The sequence below is a fragment of the Lonchura striata genome, chromosome 16, assembly GCF_046129695.1.
Source record: "Lonchura striata isolate bLonStr1 chromosome 16, bLonStr1.mat, whole genome shotgun sequence".
Classification (NCBI taxonomy): domain Eukaryota; kingdom Metazoa; phylum Chordata; class Aves; order Passeriformes; family Estrildidae; genus Lonchura; species Lonchura striata.
In genome coordinates this window covers 16000419-16022466 of record NC_134618.1, presented here as the reverse complement: position 1 = coordinate 16022466, position 22048 = coordinate 16000419, and the positions used below count along the sequence as shown (strand labels likewise).

Below are 22048 nucleotides of genomic sequence, written 5' to 3'. Positions count from 1 at the left end.
CTGCCTCCCTGGAGCTCCGAGGAGGTCTGAGTTAATTGCCAGCGTCTTTAATCTCCATTTCCCTCGTGATTTGCACTCTGGAGTTTTAGATTGACTCTGATTAGCTTGCCTAGAAGATCTGATTCTGTCCCCAATTACTCTCCTATAAATCAGACGAGCATCTTTATTACAGCTGATGAAATTACTGTGGCATGAGCAGAGCAGGGGGATCAGAATCAGTGAAGACCTAAAAAAATTAAATCTGATTGGGTTTTGTCCACGCTCATCCTGCTCCTGTGACTCAGGTGCTCAGGGAGTGTTCAAGCCGAGCATCAGTGAAATCAAAACCCGTCTGTGTGTCCCCCTGAGGGAGTTTTCTGTTAAATTCTTACAGTGAGGGGAGAGAGAATTGGACAAAACTGAGAGACTTACTGGTATTAATGGGGGATAAATTATTTATCCCAAGGCTGGGGAAGGAGTAAAGAACTGGAGGAGCAGGGAGGGACCTGAGCATCACCCAGGAGCTGAGTGGGGTGAGAGGACAGCCCTGTTCTCCTGGCAGGGCAGGAATCTTTTCCCAGGTCCCTCCTCTGCCCCAGGTGTGGAGCAGGAGCAGCACCTCCAGCACACCCTGCCAATCACCTTAATTGAGTCTGCCATCCTGCCGCTGCTGATTTTCCTGTGCCTTGCACATCTTTCCCATCAGAGTGGAATTAGGAGCGAGTTCTCACCCTCTTATCTCGCTGATGGATAATTGTGGGTTTGCCTTGGTGGGAGCCGTGGAACTGGAGCCTTTGGAGAGGCTCTTTAATGTGAGCAGGCAGGGTTTGAGCTGCTTGAATTGCTGAGAAGGGATTGCCCGGATTGGGAAGCACCAGGAAGGTGCTCCAGAGGTTTGGGAGACATCCCTGGAGGGCTTGGAGGGACAGTTAGTGGATTAATCAGAGTGGGGATGGAGAAATTACTTTCTCCTCAGTGGAATAAGCAAAGCAGTGCTGAAAACACATCCCGGAGCTCCTGGGGGGCACGGGAGAGCTGCTGGTTCTCCCTCATGGAATCCCACAGGGCTTTGGGCTGGGAAAATCCCCTCCAGTTTGGACAGGGACACCTTCCACTCCCCCAGGCTGCTCCAAGCCCGTCCAAGCTGGCCTGGAACACTTCCAGGGATGGAGCTCGGCTGGTCCGAGGAGACACTGCTGGGATCAAAGCAGCAAACCTTGAGCAGGTGCCCCGGTTTGGCTTCCAAAACCAGTTAAAAGCTTTAACTGGGGGTTTATGAAGCAGCTGTTGGCAAGTCCTGGTGCTCTGGTTCCCATTTCCACCAAGGTCTTGCTGGGGATGTGCATTTTCCCTTGGATCAGGGAAAAATGACCTTGGCAAGTCCTTGGAATCCCGCAGGGGTGAGGCTGGAAGGAGCCCAGCCCTTGCAGGTGGCTGTGCACGTGTTGTCCTGCATTTCCCCAGAGCCTTGGGATTAAAATCACCACTGGATGTCTGGGAGCCTCCTCTTTTCCAGGAGGGCTGCTGCTGCTCCTGGATCCTGGCAGGGCAGGAATCCTCCCTGGGAGCCCAGGAATGAATCCCCGACGGGGCAAACACCAGGACGAACCCCTGAGGTCTCGTTGTCCCTCCTGCATCCCCCTGCTTTACAAATGAGCAGCAAATAACGCAAATTCTGATTACACCTGGAATATTCAGAGAGCTGGATGAGCATTTTCACCCTCCAGAGGAGGAACAGGGGGTGTTGATCAATTCTTGTGGGAAATGCTGCCTCATGCAACAAAAACATCCCTCCAAGGCTTGGTGGGCCCTCAGTGCTGGCTCAGAAGCTCTCAGGTGATTCTTTTTTTTTTTTTTCTTTTAATGAGTTTAATCCATTGGATTTGAGGATTTCCAGTTAAATCCAAATCCAGTGTAGAGGTGCATCCCATATTTTTGGGGTCCCTGAGCTGGTTTTTCATCCCTCAGTGGGAAAGGCTGGAGAACCTTCTGTGCATCCAGCGGGAAGGGAGGGAGGGAACCCGGGCAGCACAAAGGAAATAATTCCTGGGTAAGGAATTATTTGGGATTTGGTGTCACCTCCTGGCCCGATCCCTCTGTTCCCCTACAGGCTGTGGGAGGCTCAGCTGTGCACGGAGCCCTGACAGAGCAGGGACCTGCCCCAAAAGGACTTTGCTCCCCAGAAATGTGCTCAGGGAGGGGCAGGAAAGGGCAGGAGGGGTTTGATTGCTTGTCTGTTCCTCATGGATGAACAGCCAGGCAGTTTAACCCCTTCCCACTGGGAACAACAGCACCACGGGGAAAATGGGGATAAAAAAACTGCCAAAATCCCTGGGGTTAATGATGAGAAAAGGATTCTCTGGGGTTTTGTTAAAGCTGCTCGTGGCAGGAGAAGGGGCAGTGGTTTTAAGCTGGCAGAGGGCAGGGTTAGATGGGATTTTGGGGGAGAAATTCTTAATTGTGAGGATGGAATGAAATTCCCAGAGAAGCTGTGGCTGCTCCAGTGTCCCAGGCCAGGCTGGGACAGTCAGAGGTGTCCCTGCCACGGCAGGGGTGGGATGGATGGGCTCTGAGGTCCTTCCCAAGCTGAACCACTCCGGAATTCTGGAATTCCGGGAAGCAAAGCTTGGCTGATCAGCGAGGGTGGGAGGTGGAAGAGCAGCTGGTGGATGTGAGGAGGAGCAGCAGGGGTGGGGAGCAGTTTGTAAAAGCAGCCAAAGGTGTCAGACCTGATCCCCACGAGCCTTCAACAGCTGCAGAGACAAATTTCACAAATGTTCTCCTCCTCGGCAGATGAGCTTGGCTGCTTTTAGCTGTGCTGCCTCCTCACGCAGTGGGGTGAACCTCCACGAGCTTCCCCACGGGAGGAAGCTCGGAATCTTGCTGGGAAAACATCAGCATTTGGAACTGAGGGTGAGAAATCCCAAAGAGGCAGCAGCAGCCCCGAGCTGCTCTGTGGGTTCGATGGTTTTGGGAATGTGTGGTCATGTCCTGAAGATCCTTATCCAGGAGTTTCCTTCTGTTCCTTGGGTAAAAAAAAAAACCCAAGGAATTCATGGATTCGTGCCTGAGTTCCCTGCGAGGATTTATTCACTGCTTCAGGGTTTATGGATCAGCTTTTTTGGGATGCACCAGGCAGGAAATCCCCTACACCCACGAGGTCTCTTCCCTCAGCACTTCCTTCCCTGCAAACACGGTTTAAATCAGGAATGATGCCCCTGGAATTGGGGCAGGAGCAGTTGTGGGGTTTGCCAATTCCTTCCCTGCAAACACGGTTTAAATCAGGAATGATGCCCCTGGAATTGGGGCAGGAGCAGTTGTGGGGTTTGCCAAGACCCCCCAGGCTCACGTGGGGTGGTGAGTGGGGGATGCCACCAGGATTGGGTTCAGACAGGAGCTCGGATTCTGATGGAAATTGCAATTCCAGCCTGGAATTTCGGCTCTAGTAGCCAGCCAGCACTGGAAGTTTGGAGTATTTTATCTAAATAAAAAGTGTAAATTACGTGGCAGAGCTCGCTTTGCTCTGCACACAGCCTGGGCGGTGTTAATTAAACCCTCAGCTGCTTTTTTTTAGTGGAAGGAAGGCTGAGAAAACGAGCCTTAAATCAAGTCTACATTTAATTAAAGCCTCTCTTCCATTCAGATGCTCTCCCACTATGATAGTGGTGGTGCAGTTGGAATGCTGAGCCAGGAGGAACCAACAAGGAAATTGGGTTTGCAGAAACAAAATGAAGTTTAAAATGTGGGAATTTTCTGGGTTACACTACAAAACCAGCAGCTTTAGGGAAAACTCGGGATCTCTGCAGGGAAAGAGGGTTTTTTGGGGGGGATTTTAATCCCTCCTTGCAATTTCTTTGCCTCAGAACCAGTGTTTCGGGCGATTTATGTGAATGTTTCATGTTTTAATAGTACCAGATTCCTGTAGGAACCTCAGGCCAGTCCTTTGGCCACATTCCTTCTCTCTCAAACAAACTTGGGATGGATCCCAAGAGTTTCTGTGGGGGGGGTGGGTACCTGGCACTGGGGGAAAATTGATATTTAACAACTTTTGGGGTGACTTCTTTTGTGCTCACACTCTTTTTCTCTGTCTCCCCGTAGGTGATAACCCTGGAAGGATGGGTGGACATCATGTATTATGTGATGGACGCACACTCTTTTTACAATTTTATATATTTTATATTGCTTATCATAGTAAGTATGACATGGCAGATTCTCCTATTCCTTCTGCTTGGGGGGTGAAGTTGTTCCCTGGCTTTTTCCACAGGGAAGAACCAGGTAGGATTCAGGATTCAGGGCTTTCCCTCCCTCTTCCCCTCCCACTCTTGGTCTTGTCACCTGGATGTGTCTGTGCCCAAAAATCCAGGTTTTCCCTCCTTTAACTTCCTCAATGTGCCAGAGGGAGCCTCGTTTCTTTAGAGAGCCCTCAAACCTTTGCATTTCACCTATTATAATTTAATAATTACTATTATTAAATAGTAATAACGATTTAATAATTATATTTATTATAATTTAATAATAATTACTATTTATAATTAGAATACAAAATATTTCTATTATAATTATAAATGTTATATGTTGTTTTTATAAATTATTTATAATAACAGTTTAATAATTATATTTCTTATACTTTAATAATAATAATGTTATTATTATTGTTATTATTGTTATTATATAATAATAATAATAATAATAATAATAATAATAATAATAACTCTCATAGCACCAGTGCACCTCTCTGAGCTCCCACATTCCTAAAAACAAAATATCACCCACTGGAGGTGCTGGGGGTTGTTTCCAGAAGCTGCCAATCCATCTCCACAAGGTCCTGGTTTTCCAAAGGGCACGACCTCCTCCGGGAAGTGGAAAATTGAAATATTTAAGGCAGGAGGGGAAGATACCACGAAGATTTCAGGCAGGACATGGGATGGAGGTGTTTAAAAGTGATTTTGTGACTGGACAGTCGTTCCAGGTAACCCTGTCCCAGTCAGGGTGGGTTTGGAGGCCTTGGGAAGTTCAAGCAGTTCCCAGCGGTGGGAAAAGCTGGATGGGAGCAGGGTGAGTGCCCCGGAGCAGTCGGGGATGGCTGAGCTGGAGCAATGGGCCAAGAGCACAGATCGACGCTCCACTGCCCTGAGCTGTTCTCCCCAAGTGCATCCATGTGGAAAAGCCAGGAGGTGACTCCTGCCCAGGTCACCTGGAGCTGCGAAAGGCACCTCGGCTGCCTCTCTGGCATTTCCCTTTGGCTGATTTAGGAAAAAGCACTTTGTGGGCTCCACAGCTTGAGGGGAGGATGCAGATTTAGGTCACGTCACATTCTTGTCCCTGGGACTTCGTTTTGAGAACCTGGTGTCACCCAAGAACGCATCAGCTCACCCAGAGACTGAATCAGCCCCTCAGGAGCACTGAGTGTCCTGGAGGTGCTTTTGTGGGTCAGGGAGCCACAGGAGCACCAGGTCACAGGTCCACAGGCCCTGACTGTACCCCCAAAATTATTTCACACTCTTTTGGGGTGTGAAATGATTAAAGAAGAGAGAGAATGTTTCAAACAAGTACAAATTGGACTTGAAATCATCTTGCCCTGCAGGTTGGCCGAATTTCAGGAGAAAGTTCTTCACTGGAAGAGTGACTGGGCACTGGAATGGCCTGCCCGGGGAGGGGTGTGGAGTCCCATCCCTGGATGTGTTTAACAAGACCAGGAGGGGAAAATGTGGCACTCGGGGCCATGGTTTGGTTGATGAGGAGGTGTTGGGTCATAGGCTGGACTCGATGGTCCCAAAGGTCTTTTCCAGCCTGGCTCATCCTGTGAATGTCCAAAGCACAGTGTGCTGTGGACCGTGCGTGTTTCCTGCACCTGTGCTAGCAAATGTCACTGCTTGGAGGAGAGGAGAGTGGAGCAGGCTGATGCTAAAATAATTGACCATGCTTCTGGGCAGATTTAGCAGCTCAGGCACACGCTGACGGCACATTTGGCCAGCAGCCCTGGGATTTGGCGCGTTTGGAAATCCCGGGATTGCCGAGAACCGCACGCGGCGGCGAGGCGCTTCCCTCGCTGCGTGCCGTTCCTGCTGACTCCTTCCCCTGTCCTCCCCCCAGGTTGGCTCTTTCTTCATGATCAACCTGTGCCTGGTGGTGATCGCCACCCAATTTTCGGAGACCAAGCAGCGGGAGAACCAGCTGATGCAGGAGCAGCGGGCGCGCTACCTGTCCAACGACAGCACCATCGCCAGCTTCTCGGAGCCGGGCAGCTGCTACGAGGAGCTGCTCAAGTACATCTGCCACATCTTCAGGAAGGTGAAGAGAAGGACCATCCGCCTCTACAACAACTGGCAGAGCAAACGCCGCAAAAAGGTCAACCCCAACAGCGGCGGCGGGCAGAGCCAGCGCGGCAGGAGGAGAATCACCTCCATCCACCACCTGATCCACCACCACCACCACCACCACCACCACTACCACATCAGCAACGGGAGCCCGCGGGGGCCTCGCGCCAACCCCGAGCTCTGCGAGCTGGAGCTGCAGGTGATGAAGCCGGGCCGGCAGCTGACGCTGCCGCCGCCCGCCTCGCCCAGGCCGCCGGGCCCCGCCGTGCACAGCATCTACCACGCCGACTGCCACGTGGAGGGACCTCCCGGCGCCTGCAGGGCCACCAGCAGCCCGGCGGGCGGCAAAGCGGCCGGGCTGGGCGGCCACGGCAGCATGAACTACCCCACCATCCTGCCCTCCCCCGGTGGCAGGGGCGGCCCGGCGGCGCTGGCCAAAGGGAAGAGGAGCGGGAGCTCTCCGGTGGCCGCGGGGAGCAGCCCGGGGAACCTGGGCCTGGATTCCTACGGGAAGCTGCAGCAGCTGGTGGGAGAGCATGGTAAGGGCGACCGAGCTGGGGTTTTTTGGGAGGAGGGCAGATGGCTCAAGGTGGAGGTTTCAGTGGCGGCCCTGCACGGTGCTGAGGGTTGGGATGATGGGAGTGTGCTGGAGCCAGAGGTGGGACGGGTAAATCCTCGGATTTACCGTCATGGATGGTCCAGGCCACTGCTGGAGGCCTCTTTGGTGTGGTTGCAAAATCAGGGTTGGAGCTCTCGTGTGCTTTGTGATATCCTGGAGGTGCTCCTGCTCTTCCCACCCAAACCCTGGGATTAGACCTCCAGTGGATGCTGGAGCTCCAGCAGAGAGCCCCAGGGGCTGGGAGATGGTGCCTGGAGGAGGATGAGCAGGTGGAATCTGCAGGAGAAGCACTCGATAAAGCAAACAGACGTTTAAAACAGGCAGGAACCGAAAGAACTCAAACCAGACACTTCCAGTTCTTCTCCGATGGCCCCTGGAGCCTCTGACTCTCTTTTTGGCAAGGAGGAGCAGCAGTTTCAGTGCTCAGAGGACGTGTGGAGGGCAGGACAGGAGCAGAGCTGCACATCTCAGGCTTTCCCTGTGTGCAGAAGAAATGTGGAAGTGAGTTTTCCTGCAGATTTGGGGCTCCATTCAATCTGAGGAGGGTTCGGGGAACTGTTCAGTGCTTCTGTCCCAACCTCAGTGCACAGATGCAGCCACCCCAGCACAGCCAGGGAGGTTTTATCTCCCCTCACATATAAATCACCCACTGGAGCAGTGATTACACGCAACACTTGGATTTCTATTTCATAAAATGTTTTTCCAGCCCTCGTGGCTGGAGCTAAAAGCTGCAAAATACTCTTAAGCCCTCCAACAGTGAAAAGTCACAAAGATCCAGCTTCTATTTTTTAATCTCTTTAAGCCAAACTCGTCATTTGGTTTTTTCAATGCCTGTGTTTTCCAAAACTGTTTGTTTGCGTCTGCATGGACACAAATATTTATCCTGGTGATGGATGTGCTGAAAAAATACCAAGCCTGGCTTGGGGGGGATCACAGGAAAGCTTGCTTGACAGAGAGTTCGGGAGCCTTGCCTTTGTTAATTTTGTTGTTTTTAAGGACCACACAAAAGGGTAAAAGTGGATTGTTTATAGAAACTGCCTCGGGCAGCCGCTTCCGAACGCTCGGGAGCTTGGCACGGGGGCAAGGTTACTGCCAACAGTTCTGTTGTTCAGCAAGGACTTTTTATAAATCACTGCTTCATCCTTAGCTCTGCCAATTAATGAAGGTTTTTAGGAGAATGAGTTTTTACCTTGAGATAAAAACCCAGGCTCTGCAGAAGGCTGGAACTGGGAAAGAAAGGAGCAGCAGAGCTGTTGCAGTCAGAGTTTGGATCCTCCTGCTTGCTGCTGGGGTCCTTTTTAGGAGAAGAAAGGCCCAAATCTCAGTCCCAACTGCGACATCCCCGAGCCAGCTCGGTGATTTAGGAGATTTTCCCGCAGCCTGGGGTGGTTCTTTGAAAGCTGGGATTAGATTGAGTTGTCATTAATAATGCAATTACAGTGTCCTCTTTCCACAGAGGGATTTCAGCCCAGAGGATGCCAAAATGCTTTAAACAAATCTCCTGGAATTGTTTTGTCTCTTCCAGAAGTGTGCTCACAGCTGGGAAGGGCTGGAAGGAGGGCAGAGGCTGCTCATCCATCCCCTGAGGGAAACGGGATGGGGAGGGATTCGGGGCAGACCTGGAGACCCTGTGAGCACCCAGCTCTTCCCTTCCATGGATCTGCCTCTTTCCAGGCCCTTCTTCCCACTCTGCCACTCCTGCAGGGCTGAGTCAGGGTCAGTTCTGCACCAGGAGTGATGGATGTGACTCCCAGGGGGGCTGGGTGTGACTCCCAGGGTGCTGGATGTGACTCCCAGGGGGCTGGATGTGATTTCCAGGGGGCTGGATGTGACTTCCAGGACTCTGGATGTGACTTCCAGGGGTGCTGGATGTGACTCCCAGGGGTGCTGGATGTCGCTTCCAGGATTCTGGATGTGACTTCCACGGGTGCTGGATGTGACTTCCAGGGGGCTGGATGTGACTTCCAGGGGTGCTGGATGTGACTTCCAGGGGGCTGGGTGTGACTTCCAGGGGTGCTGGATGTGACTTCCAGGGGGCTGGGTGTGACTTCCAGGGGTGCTGGATGTGACTTCCAGGGGGCTGGGTGTGACTTCCAGGGGTGCTGGATGTGACTTCCAGGGGGCTGGGTGTGACTTCCAGGGGGCTGGATGTGACTTCCAGGGGTGCTGGATGTGACTTCCAGGGGTGCTGGATGTGACTTCCAAGGGGGGCTGGATGTGACTCCCAGGGGTGCTGGATGTGACTTCCAGGGGTGCTGGATGTGACTTCCAGGGGGCTGGATGTGACTTCCAGGATTCTGGATGTGGCTTCCACGGGTGCTGGATGTGATTTCCAGGGGTGCTGGATGTGACTCCCAGGCTTTGGGATGATCTTTAAGGTGCTGGGGTGGAGCTCTGCCAGGCACAGCCCCCAATTCCCATTTCTCCATCCCTAAAACTCAGCAAAGGAGCCATGAGCAAGAATCTCAAGCTCTCCCAACCCTCCCTCAGCCTTTTTGGGGGGAAACAAAGAGCCTTTAATTCTCTCTCTTCCCTCCCAAGCCAACAAGCAGAGCTGTTCAGTGCAAGACTTGTGCAGGGAAGCACAGAAGTGCTAATTGAGAGCTTTAAGGAGCATTAACAGCCCGGGCTCTCCCAGCCCCAGCTGGAGGCCAGGTTGGTGTCTGCTGGGAAGGACGCAGCGGTGGGAGAGAGCTTTCTCCTGCCTCTTTTGTTGTGGATTTGAAGAGCTGCGAGTACAGCCTGTTCCCCGTGTTCCCGTGCCCTGCAATGCTGGAGGTTATTTTAGCAGGCAGCCAAGGAGACTCTGGTATTTTGAAGACATCTGCGGCGCCAGGGCTTTTCATATCATTTTTAACACTTTGATAGCGTTAAAAGCCATCTGGCAAACCCCCTCCCTGTGCTGCTGCCGGGGCTGGGCTGAGCCTTCCCCCTTGGCTCCGTCCTGAGCGGGAACACCGCGCAAGGGGCAAAACGTTCCCGATGCTGGCAGTGGCTCTGACGCAGTGCCAGGAGCCAGGCCCGACCTCCAAGGCCCTTCTGAAGGCCACGGACATCCACGTGACATTCAGGCCAGGAGAACGTGTTTTGACTCTGGCCACATCCCGGTTTTCCAGCGAAGGGATGCGTTGGCTTGGTCTGGAGCTGGGGTTGCAATCGGCATTCCTGCTGGGTGAGCTCCAGGGCTCAGAGCCAGGAGCAGCCACTGCTTTTAGCCTGGGCTCCCCAAAACTCATCCAAGTGGTCGCCGTCCCACCTCCAGACAGGGAGCACAAGTGGATGTGGGATTTTTGGGTATGGTTTAATGGACTGGGTGAGCTCAGAGGTCTTTTTGTGGTTCTGGGAGAGGGGGAATTTGTCCCTTATGTCCATGAACCTCAAGGAATTGATGCTTAAACGGAATTTAGTGGGAAGGATTCCGTGCTCGTGCCGTTAATATCTGGTTCCTAAATATAAGGAGACTGAGAATAAGGTTACTAAATATGAGGAAACTTAAGGATTGGACTCCTAAATACGAGCAAATAAAATCTGGGTGCCATTCCACCCAAATCATTCCAGTTACTCTTGTCCCTGTCCTTCCATTCCGTGGCTCCAGGACAACCAGCATTTCTCCTCACACCACGAAATGTGTTTGATTTTAAATCCCCCTGAACGCTCAGCCCTGTGCCTCAGGCAGCGAATCCACCTGAGCTTTATTAAAGGCTGAAGGAGGCTGAGGGGACTCGGGGACTCTCCGAGCTGTGATCCCAGCAGCCACCTTTGGTCCCTTCTCCCTCTCCCTCCTCATTAGGAGCTAAACGGCAGCGGTGGCTAAATTGGGTGGAACAGCTTGGGAGCGCTCAGAGATCGTTAATGATGGGAGCCTGCTCAGGGATAATCAGGAATAATGGAAAGGGAGGGATGGGCCCATCACCGTTCCCTCAGCCCGGGACACAGAAGGAGGGGGAGCCCGTGGAGGGGGTGGAGGGTGGGAAAAGGGACCAAGAGGGGAAAGTGAGGCAGAACCAGAACTGCTTGGGAGGGTGGATGGATGATGGATGGATGGATGGATGGATGGATGGATGGATGGATGGATGATGGATGGATGGATGATGGATGCATGATGGATGGATGATGATGGATGGATGGATGATGGATGCATGATGGATGGATGGATGGATGATGAATGGATGGATGATGATGGATGGATGATGGATGGATGGATGATGGATGCATGATGGATGGATGGATGATGGATGGATGATGGATGGATGGATGGATGATGAATGGATGGATGGATGATGGATGGATGGATGATGGATGGATGGATGGATGGATGAATGGATGATGAATGGATGGATGATGGATGGATGGATGGATGGATGGATGGATGGATGGATGATGAATGGATGGATGGATGATGGATGGATGGATGGATGAATGGATGATGAATGGATGGATGATTGATGGATGGATGGATGGATGAATGGATGATGAATGGATGGATGGATGATGGATGGATGGATGGATGGATGATGGATGGATGGATGGATGGATGGATGGATGGATGGATGGATGGATGGATGGCTTTTTTAAGGTCTGGAGAATAATTCCTGTGAGGACCAGCTGTGGGGGCTCAGCCTGGAGAAGAGGAGGCTCGGGGGGACCTTGTGGCTCTGCACAGCTCCTGACAGGAGGGGACAGCCGGGAGGGTCAGGATCTGCTCCAGGGAACAACAGGACAAGGGGGAATGACCTCACGTTGGCATGTGGTGGCTCTCAGTGGCTCACAGCGTGTAGTGGCTTTTGGTGCTCGGTGGCTTTTGGTGCACAATGTCTCCTGGCACATGGTGGCTCTTGGTGACTCTTGGTTGCCCACAGTGGCTTTCGGTGCACGATGACTCTCAGTGGTGTTGTGCAGTGGCTCATGGCCCATGGTGGCTCTCAGTATCTGGTGGCTCTCAGTGGTGGCTCTCGATGGTGTCTTGGTGTCTCACAATAGTTCTTGGTGCATGGTGGCTCTCAGCAGTGTCTCGGTGTCTCATGGTGGCTCTCAGTGATGTCTCATGGTGGCTCTCAGTGCGTGGTGGCTCTCAGTGGTGGCTGTCAGTGTCTGGTGGCTCTCAGCAGTGTTTTGTGGTGGCTCTTGGTGCATGGTGGCTCTCAGCTGTGTCTCATGGTGGCTCTTGGTGCGTGGTGACTCTTGGTGGTGTCTCTCAATGACTCTCGGTGCATGGTGGCTCTCAGTGGCCCATGGTGACTCTTGGTGTCTGGTGGCTCTCAGTGGTGTCTTATGGTGGCTCTTAGTGGTGTCTTGGTGTCTCACAATGGTTCTCAGTGCACAGTGGCTCTCAGCAGTGTCTTGGTGTCTCATGGTGGCTCTTGGTGCATGGTGGCTCTCTGCAGTGGGTCCTGGTGCATGGTGGCTCTCAGTGGTGGTTCTTAGTGGTGTCTTGGTGTCTCACAATGGTTCTTGGTGCATGGTGTCTCTCAGCAGTGTCTTGGTGTCTCATGGTGGCTCTCGGTGCATGGTGGCTCTCTGCGGTGGGTCCTGGTGCATGGTGGCTCTCAGTGGTGGTTCTTAGTGGTGTCTTGGTGTCTCACAATGGTTCTTGGTGCATGGTGTCTCTCAGCAGTGTCCCGGTGTCTCTCAGCAGTGTCCCGGTGTCTCATGGTGGCTGTCAGTGCACGGTGGCTCTCAGTGTCTGGTGGCTCTCAGCGTTGGGTCTTGGAGCATGGTGTCTCTCAGTGGCTGCCAGTGTCTCTTGCTCTCTCGTGGTGTCTCTCGCTGTCTCTCATGGTGTCTCTTGCTCTCTCATGGTGTCTCTCATGGTGTCTCTCGCTGTCTCTCATGGTGTCTCTCGCTGTCTCTCGCTGTCTCCTGGCGTCTCTCGGTCTCACGGTGCCCTTGTCCCCGCAGCTCTCCGCCGGACGCCCAGCCGGCTGTCGGGGCTGAGCGCGGCCGGGGCTCTGCCCAGCGCTGGTGGCCCGGGGCTGAGCTGCGAGCTGCAGGACTGTCCCTTCTGCGCCAGCCTCCTGGACGACCCCGAGTTCGCCCTCAGCGACTCCGACAGCAACGGCGACTCCGACAGCAACGGCGTCTACGAGTTCACGCAGGACCTGCGGCACGGGGACCACCGGGACCAGCTGCAGCAGCAGCGGGGCAGGAGGAGGAGGAAGAAGAAGAAAGCCAAGGAGAGGAACAAGGTGGTGAAGCTCTGGAAGGCGTTCGGCACCAAACTCAAGAGGATTGTGGAGAGCAAATACTTCAACCGCGGGATCATGATCGCCATCCTCATCAACACCCTCAGCATGGGCATCGAGTACCACGAGCAGGTGAGCGGCCTCGGGGGCTCCTCGGGGTTTGGGTGCTCCTGGAGGGGTGGCTTGGGGTGGCTCTAAGGTGATTCCAGGAGGAACGAGGATTTTCATGGTTGGAAATGGGGCTGAAGATGTTCCCGTGAGGAACGGGAGAAGCCTTTGGGGTGCGGGTCTGAGATGTGTGTGTTGGATGTGTCTGCTCAGAGCCTGGCTGCTCGCTGGCTGGGAATTATTCATATAAGTAGGAATATTTGCGGTGGAAATACCTTTGGTCTGACGGTTGTGCTGGAGATAACCCAGGCAGAAATTTCTTCTTTGATCTGGACCTTCAAATAAGACTTAAACTATCAGGCAATTCTAAAAGCAACAAAGAAAAAGAAATTAGGGTATCCCTGAAGGCTCCAAACCCTTTAATTTGCTCTCGTAGGACTTTGTTGAAGTTTTTGGAGGGAGGGCAGTGCCATGGGAGAGGGAGCTTAGACAAGAGAGCGTCTCCACTTGGTCACCCTGGTGAAGTTCTCTTCTTCTGGGCTTTTCTTGCTTGGAAAAATTGGAGATTTTCCACTGTTTTCTCGAGGCATGCTCGGGAATTTCTCGCGTCACCAGGATCTTTTTTTTCTGGGATCAAAGGCATCCAGTGCTTCCCCAAAACCTTCCCTGCAGGGTCATGACCAGGTCAGGGTTATTTTTGAAGCTGCTCCTCCTCTCTTCTGTGGTCTGTCTCTTTGGCAATGAGGAGGAAAGGCAGAGCAGCATAATCCACCCAAAGGCAGCACAAGAGGCTCTGCAGCTCCTTCTCCATCATTTCCCAGGATTAAGCACTGCTCAGGACCATGACAAAAAACCCTCTGGAGTGCTGCTACTTCATTTTCTCTGCACTTCTGTGCTTTAACCTCCCCTGTTTTAGGTTAAGACTTATTTTCTTTAAAAAAAAAAAAAAAAAAAAAACAGGACTCAGCTAAAACAACCTCAGCCACGCAACAACAAATCAGAATTACAGCAAAGTGTCCAAATCCAGCAGAGATTGAGCTGTCCCTGTCAGCTCCCTGTTGAATCCTGCTTCGCTGTTCCACAAGAAGTTCTAAAATTGGGAAATACACCTTGTCAGTGCCTTCTGAATAGGCCATTCATCCCTCGTTTCTGCATGGATACTCTTTTGTCAGGCAGATACAGCTTTGTCAGCCCTTGGATTTTGCTGTGATGGGAGCTTGGGGAAAACCTGAGGCAGGCAGCAGGAGAAAATCCAGGGATCACATGGAGTGTGTCCCCAGTCAGTCCCATAAAGGCGAACCGGGATAATTACAGCCTCGCTGCTAACAAAGGAGAGCTGTAGCTGGCTGCCTTTTATTGGATTTTACCTTGTAAAAGCTTGGCTTTAGGGCGTCTCAAAGCCAATGGCAATAAAGATTCCGAAGCTTTTTTGGCTGCGGAGTGGCAGATTCCTGCCAGCTCTGCTCGCAGACACTGCCCAATAAAAAGGGAGGAAAATGGAAGTGAAACCTGGAAAATTTCTCCCACGTGCCTGGGACATTGGGATAATGAGGTGTGGAGTGTCAGAGCCCAGCTTGGTGACACCTCACACAGAACTTCTCCTGCCAGCCGCATCCCAGGGGCTGAGGCACTGTCCAAATCCAACAGGAAACTGCTCTGGATTTTGGCACAGAACTCTGCGGCTTCTGTGGGCAAAGCGGGGGGATTTGGGAGCCCCCCTCGTGTGAGAATTGGCTGCGAGGCTCGGGGTGGGGCTGCTCCGTGTGGAGGGCAGGAGGAGGTGTTTGGGCACAGTGTCCCGGAGCCACAGCGTGGTGTTGGGGTGGAGGGACAGGGAATGGCTCCCTTTGGAGTCATCAGCCTGACAGGAGAAACAGTGGTGTTATAAATGAGAATTTGTCCAGATTAATATGAAAAAATAAAATATTTCTTTTGCAATCAAATTCTATCTAGCCAGCCACAAGGAAAGAACAGAGCCGAGCCCGGGGTCGGCACCAGAATTCAGCCTCAGCAGAGGTTTCCCTCCATGCCCACACACCTCCAGCCTGGCACGAGTGGTTTTTATAGGGAAAATTCGGTTTTTATAGGGAAAATTCCACCTGAGGCCAAGATTTCGGCAGTCAGTCTTTTCTTCCATTCAGAGTCCATAGGTTAATAAGATTTTCTTTTTTGGTGATTAAGAACAATTCAGTGTGTGGAGTTGTTGAATCCCTTGATGAAATTTATGGGAACGCTGCATTCACATGGATCTGCCCAGGATTTCCATGATATCCATCATCTCAGGTCCATGGTATCCTCAGTGTCCATCTCAGGTCCATGATATCCATCATCTCAGGTCCATGGTATCCATCTCAGGCCCATGGTATCCATCTCAGGTCCATGGTATCCATCTCAGGTCCATGATATCCATCCCAGGTCCATGATATCCATCCCAGGTCCATGGTATCCATCTCAGGTCCATGGTATGCATCTCAGGTCCGTGGTATCCATCTCGGGTCCATGATCTCCATCTCGGGTCGCTCACACCATGATCAGCTCCTGGGTGTCCCCGCATCTCTCCAGCCATGGCCCATCCCCATCTCCTGGCCAGCCTCATCCTTTCACATGTCAATTGGGTGGGGGGAGTCCCAACAAATATTCAATATCACATCTATCATCGTAGAAACGGCGTGAATTATTTCTACTACACACAGCAGTGGGGTCACAGCTTTCTGCTCCCAGGGAATTCTGAGCTTCTCCAGGCTGGAACCGGGTGTGGGTGTTGCCGTTTTTGTCTTCTCCATCCTCCCAAATCTGGAAGCCATTCCCCACTTTAAAAGGATTTAGGAGCTGCTCTGTGGCTCTCCTGTGATTTCCTTGCTCCCACCAAGCTGTTCCATGTTGCTCCAAGAGCAGTTTTTAGGGAATCTAGGGAAACCTGTGCTCTGCTGGTGGCAGGATGGGAAGGGTTCTGCTGGATCCCTGCAAAACACAACCACAGAATCCTGGAATGGTTTGGAATTTTAAAGTTCATCCACTTTGCCATGGGCAGGGACACCTTCCACTGCTCCAGGTTGTTCCCTATCCAACTTGGCCTTGGACACGTCCAGGGATGGGACATCCACAACTTCTCTAGGAAACCTGTCCCACCAGCCCTTCCCACCATTTATTCAGAGTGAAAGAGCTTCAGCAGCTTCTCTGCCCTTGACTTCGACCACTTTTTTTAGGCCGTTTTCCGGTTGGATCAAACTGCGAACAAACCAGAGCAGCAACCGCAGGGAAACCCATCCCAATCCTCAGTGTCCATAGGGAAATGCCCAATCCCTTTTATAAAATTTATTCATGGCTTCTTGCCTTTTTTTTTTTTTTCTCCCAACTTCTCCGTAGTCCCCAGTGGCTCTGCAGATAGATGGACACAGGAAATCGATTTTTATTGGAGCTGATCGGAGCCAAAGCATCGGCGCTGTGTGTGTGGGAAGGGTGAGGGGCTCTGGGGGGAGATGGAGCAGGGCTGGTCCCGCTGTTCCTCCTCTGATGCTGGGACGCGGCAGAGCTCTGCAGAGAAGTCTGACGGAGCCCTCTTGAGGCAGTGGAGCATCATTGTCCAGCTCCTGTGGATGAGGGAATCCTGCCTGGAAGGTGCCAGGCTGGAGGCAAAACCCACCGGGCTCCTGGGACTTCCTTGTCCTTGGAATCACAGAACACCCTGAGCCAGGAGGGACCCACAGGGATCATCCAGCCCTGCACAGACCCCCCAACAACCCCACCCTGGGCATCCCTGGGGTGATGTCCAAACCCTCCTGCAGCTCTGGCAGCCTCGGGGCTGTGCCCATTCCCTAGGGAGCCTCAGCACCCTCTGGGGAAGAACCTTTCCCTCAAATCCAACCTAACCCTCCTGTGGGACAATTCCATCCCATTCCCTGGATCCTGTCCTGTCAGAGGGAGCAGAGATCGGGAGGAGCTGAGGTTGTGCTACCGCAGCCTCCAGACAAAGAGAGCCCTGGCCACGTCCAAGGCCCCTCAGGATTTCAGTCTGTGTTTTTATGGGAATGTGAAATTCCCACCGGTCTGCTCACCTGGCTGCTCTTGGCTAAGTGGCAGCACCCCCTTTAGGGCCCAGAGTTTGGGTGGAGATGTGGAATCATGGAATGGTTTGGGTTGGAAGGAATTTGGAATACCAACATCTCATTCCCCCCCTGCCATGGCAGGGACACCTTCCACCATCCCAGGCTGCTCCAAACCTCATCCAGCCTGGCCTTGGACACCCCCAGGGCAGCCAGATTCTTTGGGAATCCGTGCCAGGGCCTGCCCACCCTCCCAGGGGAGGATCTCTCCCTAACACCTATTCCAAACCCTCCTTCCAAACCCTCCCGGGGTCCTGTTCCAGGCTCCTGGGGAGTGAGGAGATGCCAGAACTGCTCTGCAGAGCTTTTCTAGGGCAGCACAGCCCCTTGGTGGCAGGAGATGGGGCAGCTGCTGATGGGAAGTGTTTCCTTGGCACTGCAGGCCTTGGGAGCAGTCGGATCCTGCCCGGGACATCCGCAGGGTTCAGAGCCAGCTCCACCTGGGACGTGGCTGGGAATTCAGAGCTTCCAGGGTGCTGTTCATTAGCAGCAGCACAGCTTGGATTTCAAAGGTTAATTGCCTGCTGTGCAGTCGTCCCTGGGTTTTTTTTCCTTCCCCTCCTGTGCTGTGTTTATTTATTTAATTTTTATTTATTTATTAATGCATTAATCCGTCCATCCCCAGCACGCCGAGCGCTCCCGTGGATGAGGAGAGCCAAGCACAAAGATCCTTGCATTAATCTTCCAGGCGATTTCAGAACATTGGATGAGTTTTGTTCTGCATTCATTGCAGCTGACAGCTCTCCAGAGGCTCTGAGAATGTGCCACGGCACTGCAGCACTGAGCAGGGAACAGGGCACTCCAAAGGCACCACCACCCTTGGGCGGGTGGGCTGGCATCCCTGGCACAGGGATCCTATTCCAGGACGTTTCAAGTGGAAAACCGATTCCTTTTTGCCCCAGAGTCAGCATCACTGAGTGCTCTGAGGAAATAATTGCTGCTCCTTCAGCCTGCCTCGATTCCCAGCTCTGGTTACCCAGGAGAAGGACAGAGCCCCTCGTTTGCCCAGGAGAGGTGCTGGTGTCACCCCTGCAGAGGGAAATGACCCACGAGCCCCCCACTCAGCCTCCCAGAAGAATTCACTGAAGGAGCCGTTGATACTCGTAATGATTCCACATAAAAAGCTCCATTGACATCAAATGGCACTAGAAACGTTATTTTATATTCTCTCCTCAGCAGAGAAGTACAAATTAGTATTTGTTCCAAGCTATTGCTGTTCAAAGAGCTTTTAATTGCTTTTCTGATCCCTCATCCATGGCGTGTTTGGTTGGGAGCAGCTGCCTTTGGAGCAGGAGCTGACCTTGAGGTGCACCCAGTGGTCCGTGGCTTGTCAGAGTGAGAGGAGTGTTGGTTTTGAGTAGAACATTTTATTATTCTGGAGTAAAAAAAGTCATTCTGTGCGATTGAAGGTAGCGCTCGCTTCAGCAGTGACGTCCTGTTTTAGCGTTTGTCAATTTTGGCTTGAAAAATTGGTTTGGCATGGAAAGCTCAGCACTTACTCAGAAAGCAGAGCAGGGTTTTTCAGCAGTGTTTGAAGCAAATTGCTGAAATTCCTTTTGAGTTGTGAGTCAATAAAATACTACCCTGAGCTGAGATTCACTCTTTCAGCCGGCAAAACTTGTTCCCTCTTCCAGATTTTTGCAGGATCCAATTTTCAGGACTCACGCTCTGGCAGGATTTGAGGAAAACTGATTCCCCCAGCCCAGGCTGGGCTGTGCAAATTCAGCCCAGCGTGTTGGTGGCTGTGGCAGGGATGGTGTGAGACTCATGCTGCCCTCAGGGGCGCTTTGGGTTGTGTTTGGGTTTGGGTTTTGTCCCAGCTCTCCCTTCCCTGCTCCCTCCCTGAGGTCCCAGCAGTGAGAGGAAAACTCTCCCCAAGCCTTGTTTGGATCGGTGAAGAACACATCAGTGATGGAAATTCTGCTTTTTCCACAACTTGGGGATAACCTGAATTTTCTCTCCACCTCAGGGAAGGACTTTTCTTGGGGAACTTTGGGAAGAAAGGGATGTTTTCCATCTTTTGCACCCCAAATGTTTTCATTGCACATCCAGACCCTCTTGCTGTCAGCTCAGCAGCAGGTTGGGGATGGGATCCCCCCTTGCTCGGAGCCAGCAGCAGCTCCCAGGTGGAGATTTCCACCTGGAAGATGTCGTTCCCACCTCAGAGGGAATCAGGGAAGCAAGAAGCGGTGGCAGGGAAATTCCAGGTGTCCTGGCTCGCTGCTGGATCATGGTCACGGATAAACCACACGGAGCCTCCTCTCTCCCCCTTTTCTCCAATTTAAGGCCTCCTCCCCTGCTCTGTTTCCCTTCCCGTGGGATATTTATTTTTACTATATAAGGGAAAGAGATCCCGGAGATCCTTCCCTTGCTGGGCCTCGGAGCAGCCCCTCAGCAGGGCAGGGCTGAGGTCGGAACTCCCCCCGGGCAGAGCCGGAGCAGCGGGGCTCTGCTCCCTCTGGATGTGCTCATCCGCTGTGGGAATATCCCAAAATTCCCTGTGGAGCTGCAGGCACGTTTCCCAGTGCCTGCTTCCCTCAGTGGTGCCATCGGTTGTTCTGTCTGGTGAGGGGACAGAAGGGGACAGTGGCAGGGGTCAGTGGCAGGGGACAGTGGCAGCTTTCCCTGCTGCCTGCACACTGGGGGTGTGCTCAGTGTCCCACAGCTTGCAGAACCCTCCAGATGTGGAGTTTTTTCCCCATCTGGATCCATCCCCAGTGCCCTGATCCCACACCCTCTCCAAAGCCACCAGGGTGGCACGGGGCCGGCGGCTGGCGGCTGCAGCCAGGATGTTTGAGTTGCAGCTGGCAGGTAAAATAAACCCAGTGGGATCCAGCCCCCAGGAGGAGAGCAGAGAGCTCCTGGCAGCTGCATCCCATCGGGAATGTGTGGGAATCCCAGCCAGGCCCTGCTGCCGGGACGGGCCGGGCAGGGCTGGCACCGCTTCGCGCAGAGGGACACGGGCACGGAGTGCCTTCCACACCACAGAGGGGCTTTTGTGGGGTCTGAGCCTTCTGCTGCCAGCCAGATCTCTGCTTTCCATCCGGGACTGGCTTTGGGGGAGGAGGGTGAGGGTGGCTTTGAGCAGGGCAGCAAATCTGTGTTCCCCAGGCAGCCCCTCGGTGACAGAGGACAAGTCCCAGGCACAGCTGCGGGGTCTGCCCGGTGCCAGCTGTCATCAGGGACCCCAGAGATGTCACAGAGTCCCAGGAGGTCCCTCCAGCACCTCCCGTCCTCCCTGGAGCCCCCAGGAAAAGCAGGGACAAGAGCAGGGAGAGCAGAGAGGGAATTGGGAAAGGCTGAGGCAGGAAAATTTTGGCACCTTGGGAAGCAAGGAGTGGCTCGGGTTGGCACGGGAGGGGTGGAAGGGCTGGAGCACCATCAGCTGAGGAGGTTCCTGCATCCATCTTGTGTTTCCTGGGATTTTTTTTGTTCCCCGAGACCAGGATTGCAATGTGCTCTGTGCCAGCCAGATGTGTCAGGTGGCATTTCAGGAAGTATTTCCTCACTGCAAGGGTGGTGAAACACTGGAAGGGCAGTGGTGGGGTCACCATCCCTGAAAAATGTTGGGAAAATCAGTGGATGTGGCATTTCATTATATGGGTTAGTGGTGTGCTGATCATCTTGGAAGTCTTTCCCAATTTTAGTGACTTTGAGTTCTTGCAAGGAATGATAAAATTGGGAATGGGAGCAGAGCCTTGCACCTCTAAAGCAGATTAAAGTGAGAAAAAGGTTGTGAAGGCACGGGGGGAGCAGGCAGGAGAGGATTCAAGATGCTCTGGGTGGCAATGCTGCCCCTTCACCCGGGGCACCTGAACAGCTCCACTCCCCCTCCTGCCAGCCCAGGCAGGGATTTTTAACCAGTGAGATTCCCCGGAATGATGAATTAAATTGAAAAATGTCACCTTGCAAGCCCCTCCTGGGCTTTGTGGCCCAGGATGCTTTTTCAGCAGTGGGGTGGAGAGCTGATGTGTGAGAGGAGCGAGACTCTTGGAAGTGAGGGAGGCTTGGCATCCCTGCTCACATTCTTTTTCCAGCTCTATTTTTGTTTGCACTGTCTGGTTTACAGCCCTAAAGACAGCCTGACTCCCAATTTGGGAAAAACACTGTGCACAGGCCTCGGAGCATCAGTGGCAAAGCTTTTTTAGAGCGGGGAGGTTGGGCCAGGAGACCACTTTCCCAGGAGTTTTCTCTCCTGCCTGATTCCTGTCCAGATTAACATCTCCTCTCTCCCTGTCCTTGTCCTCTCCTTGTCCCTCACGCAGACAAATCTGAAAGTTGTGACTCTAGTAAAAAAAGAGAAAACAAATTAAAAAAAAAAAAAAAAATAGGAGTTAATTTTATATACTCCAGAGGGAATTGGTTTTGCTGCAGACAGATGGATCCTGTAATTCCTGTAATTCCCTGTCTCTCGACATGACTATACATGGATTGGTTCCTTTTCTTTTGGGTTGGGGTGGGATGGGAGGCCAGGGGGTGCACCTGGAGCAGAGCTGGCATCAGGGGCACAGATCCCTGGCTCTCTGTTCCCCGGGCACGCCAGGCAGGAATTTTCCAGCTCTGAGCTGCCTCAAATCCAATCAATAAACGGGAATAAATGAGACCACTGGGGAGAGAACAGGATATGGGAGAAAAATCAGCATTTTCCTTTCATTCCTGAGGGGATCGGGGTAAAACATCCACCCTGAGGGCATCGCCTGTCCTGGTCACTGCTGCTGGCAGGACAAAGAGCTGAAAGGC

General features: G+C 52.8%; 1 protein-coding gene across 1 annotated transcript in view; it reads left to right on the top strand.

Annotated features, from left to right (window-relative positions):
* CACNA1H (calcium voltage-gated channel subunit alpha1 H) overlaps positions 1 to 22048 on the top strand; it is a 164825-nt gene that overhangs the window by 70626 nt on the left and 72151 nt on the right. Inside the window, exons 7-9 of the mRNA XM_021550249.3 lie at positions 4078 to 4170; positions 6073 to 6835; positions 12814 to 13229. Of these exons, the coding sequence (XP_021405924.3) occupies positions 4078 to 4170; positions 6073 to 6835; positions 12814 to 13229 (1272 nt within the window). The remainder of the gene's footprint in view (positions 1 to 4077; positions 4171 to 6072; positions 6836 to 12813; positions 13230 to 22048) is intronic.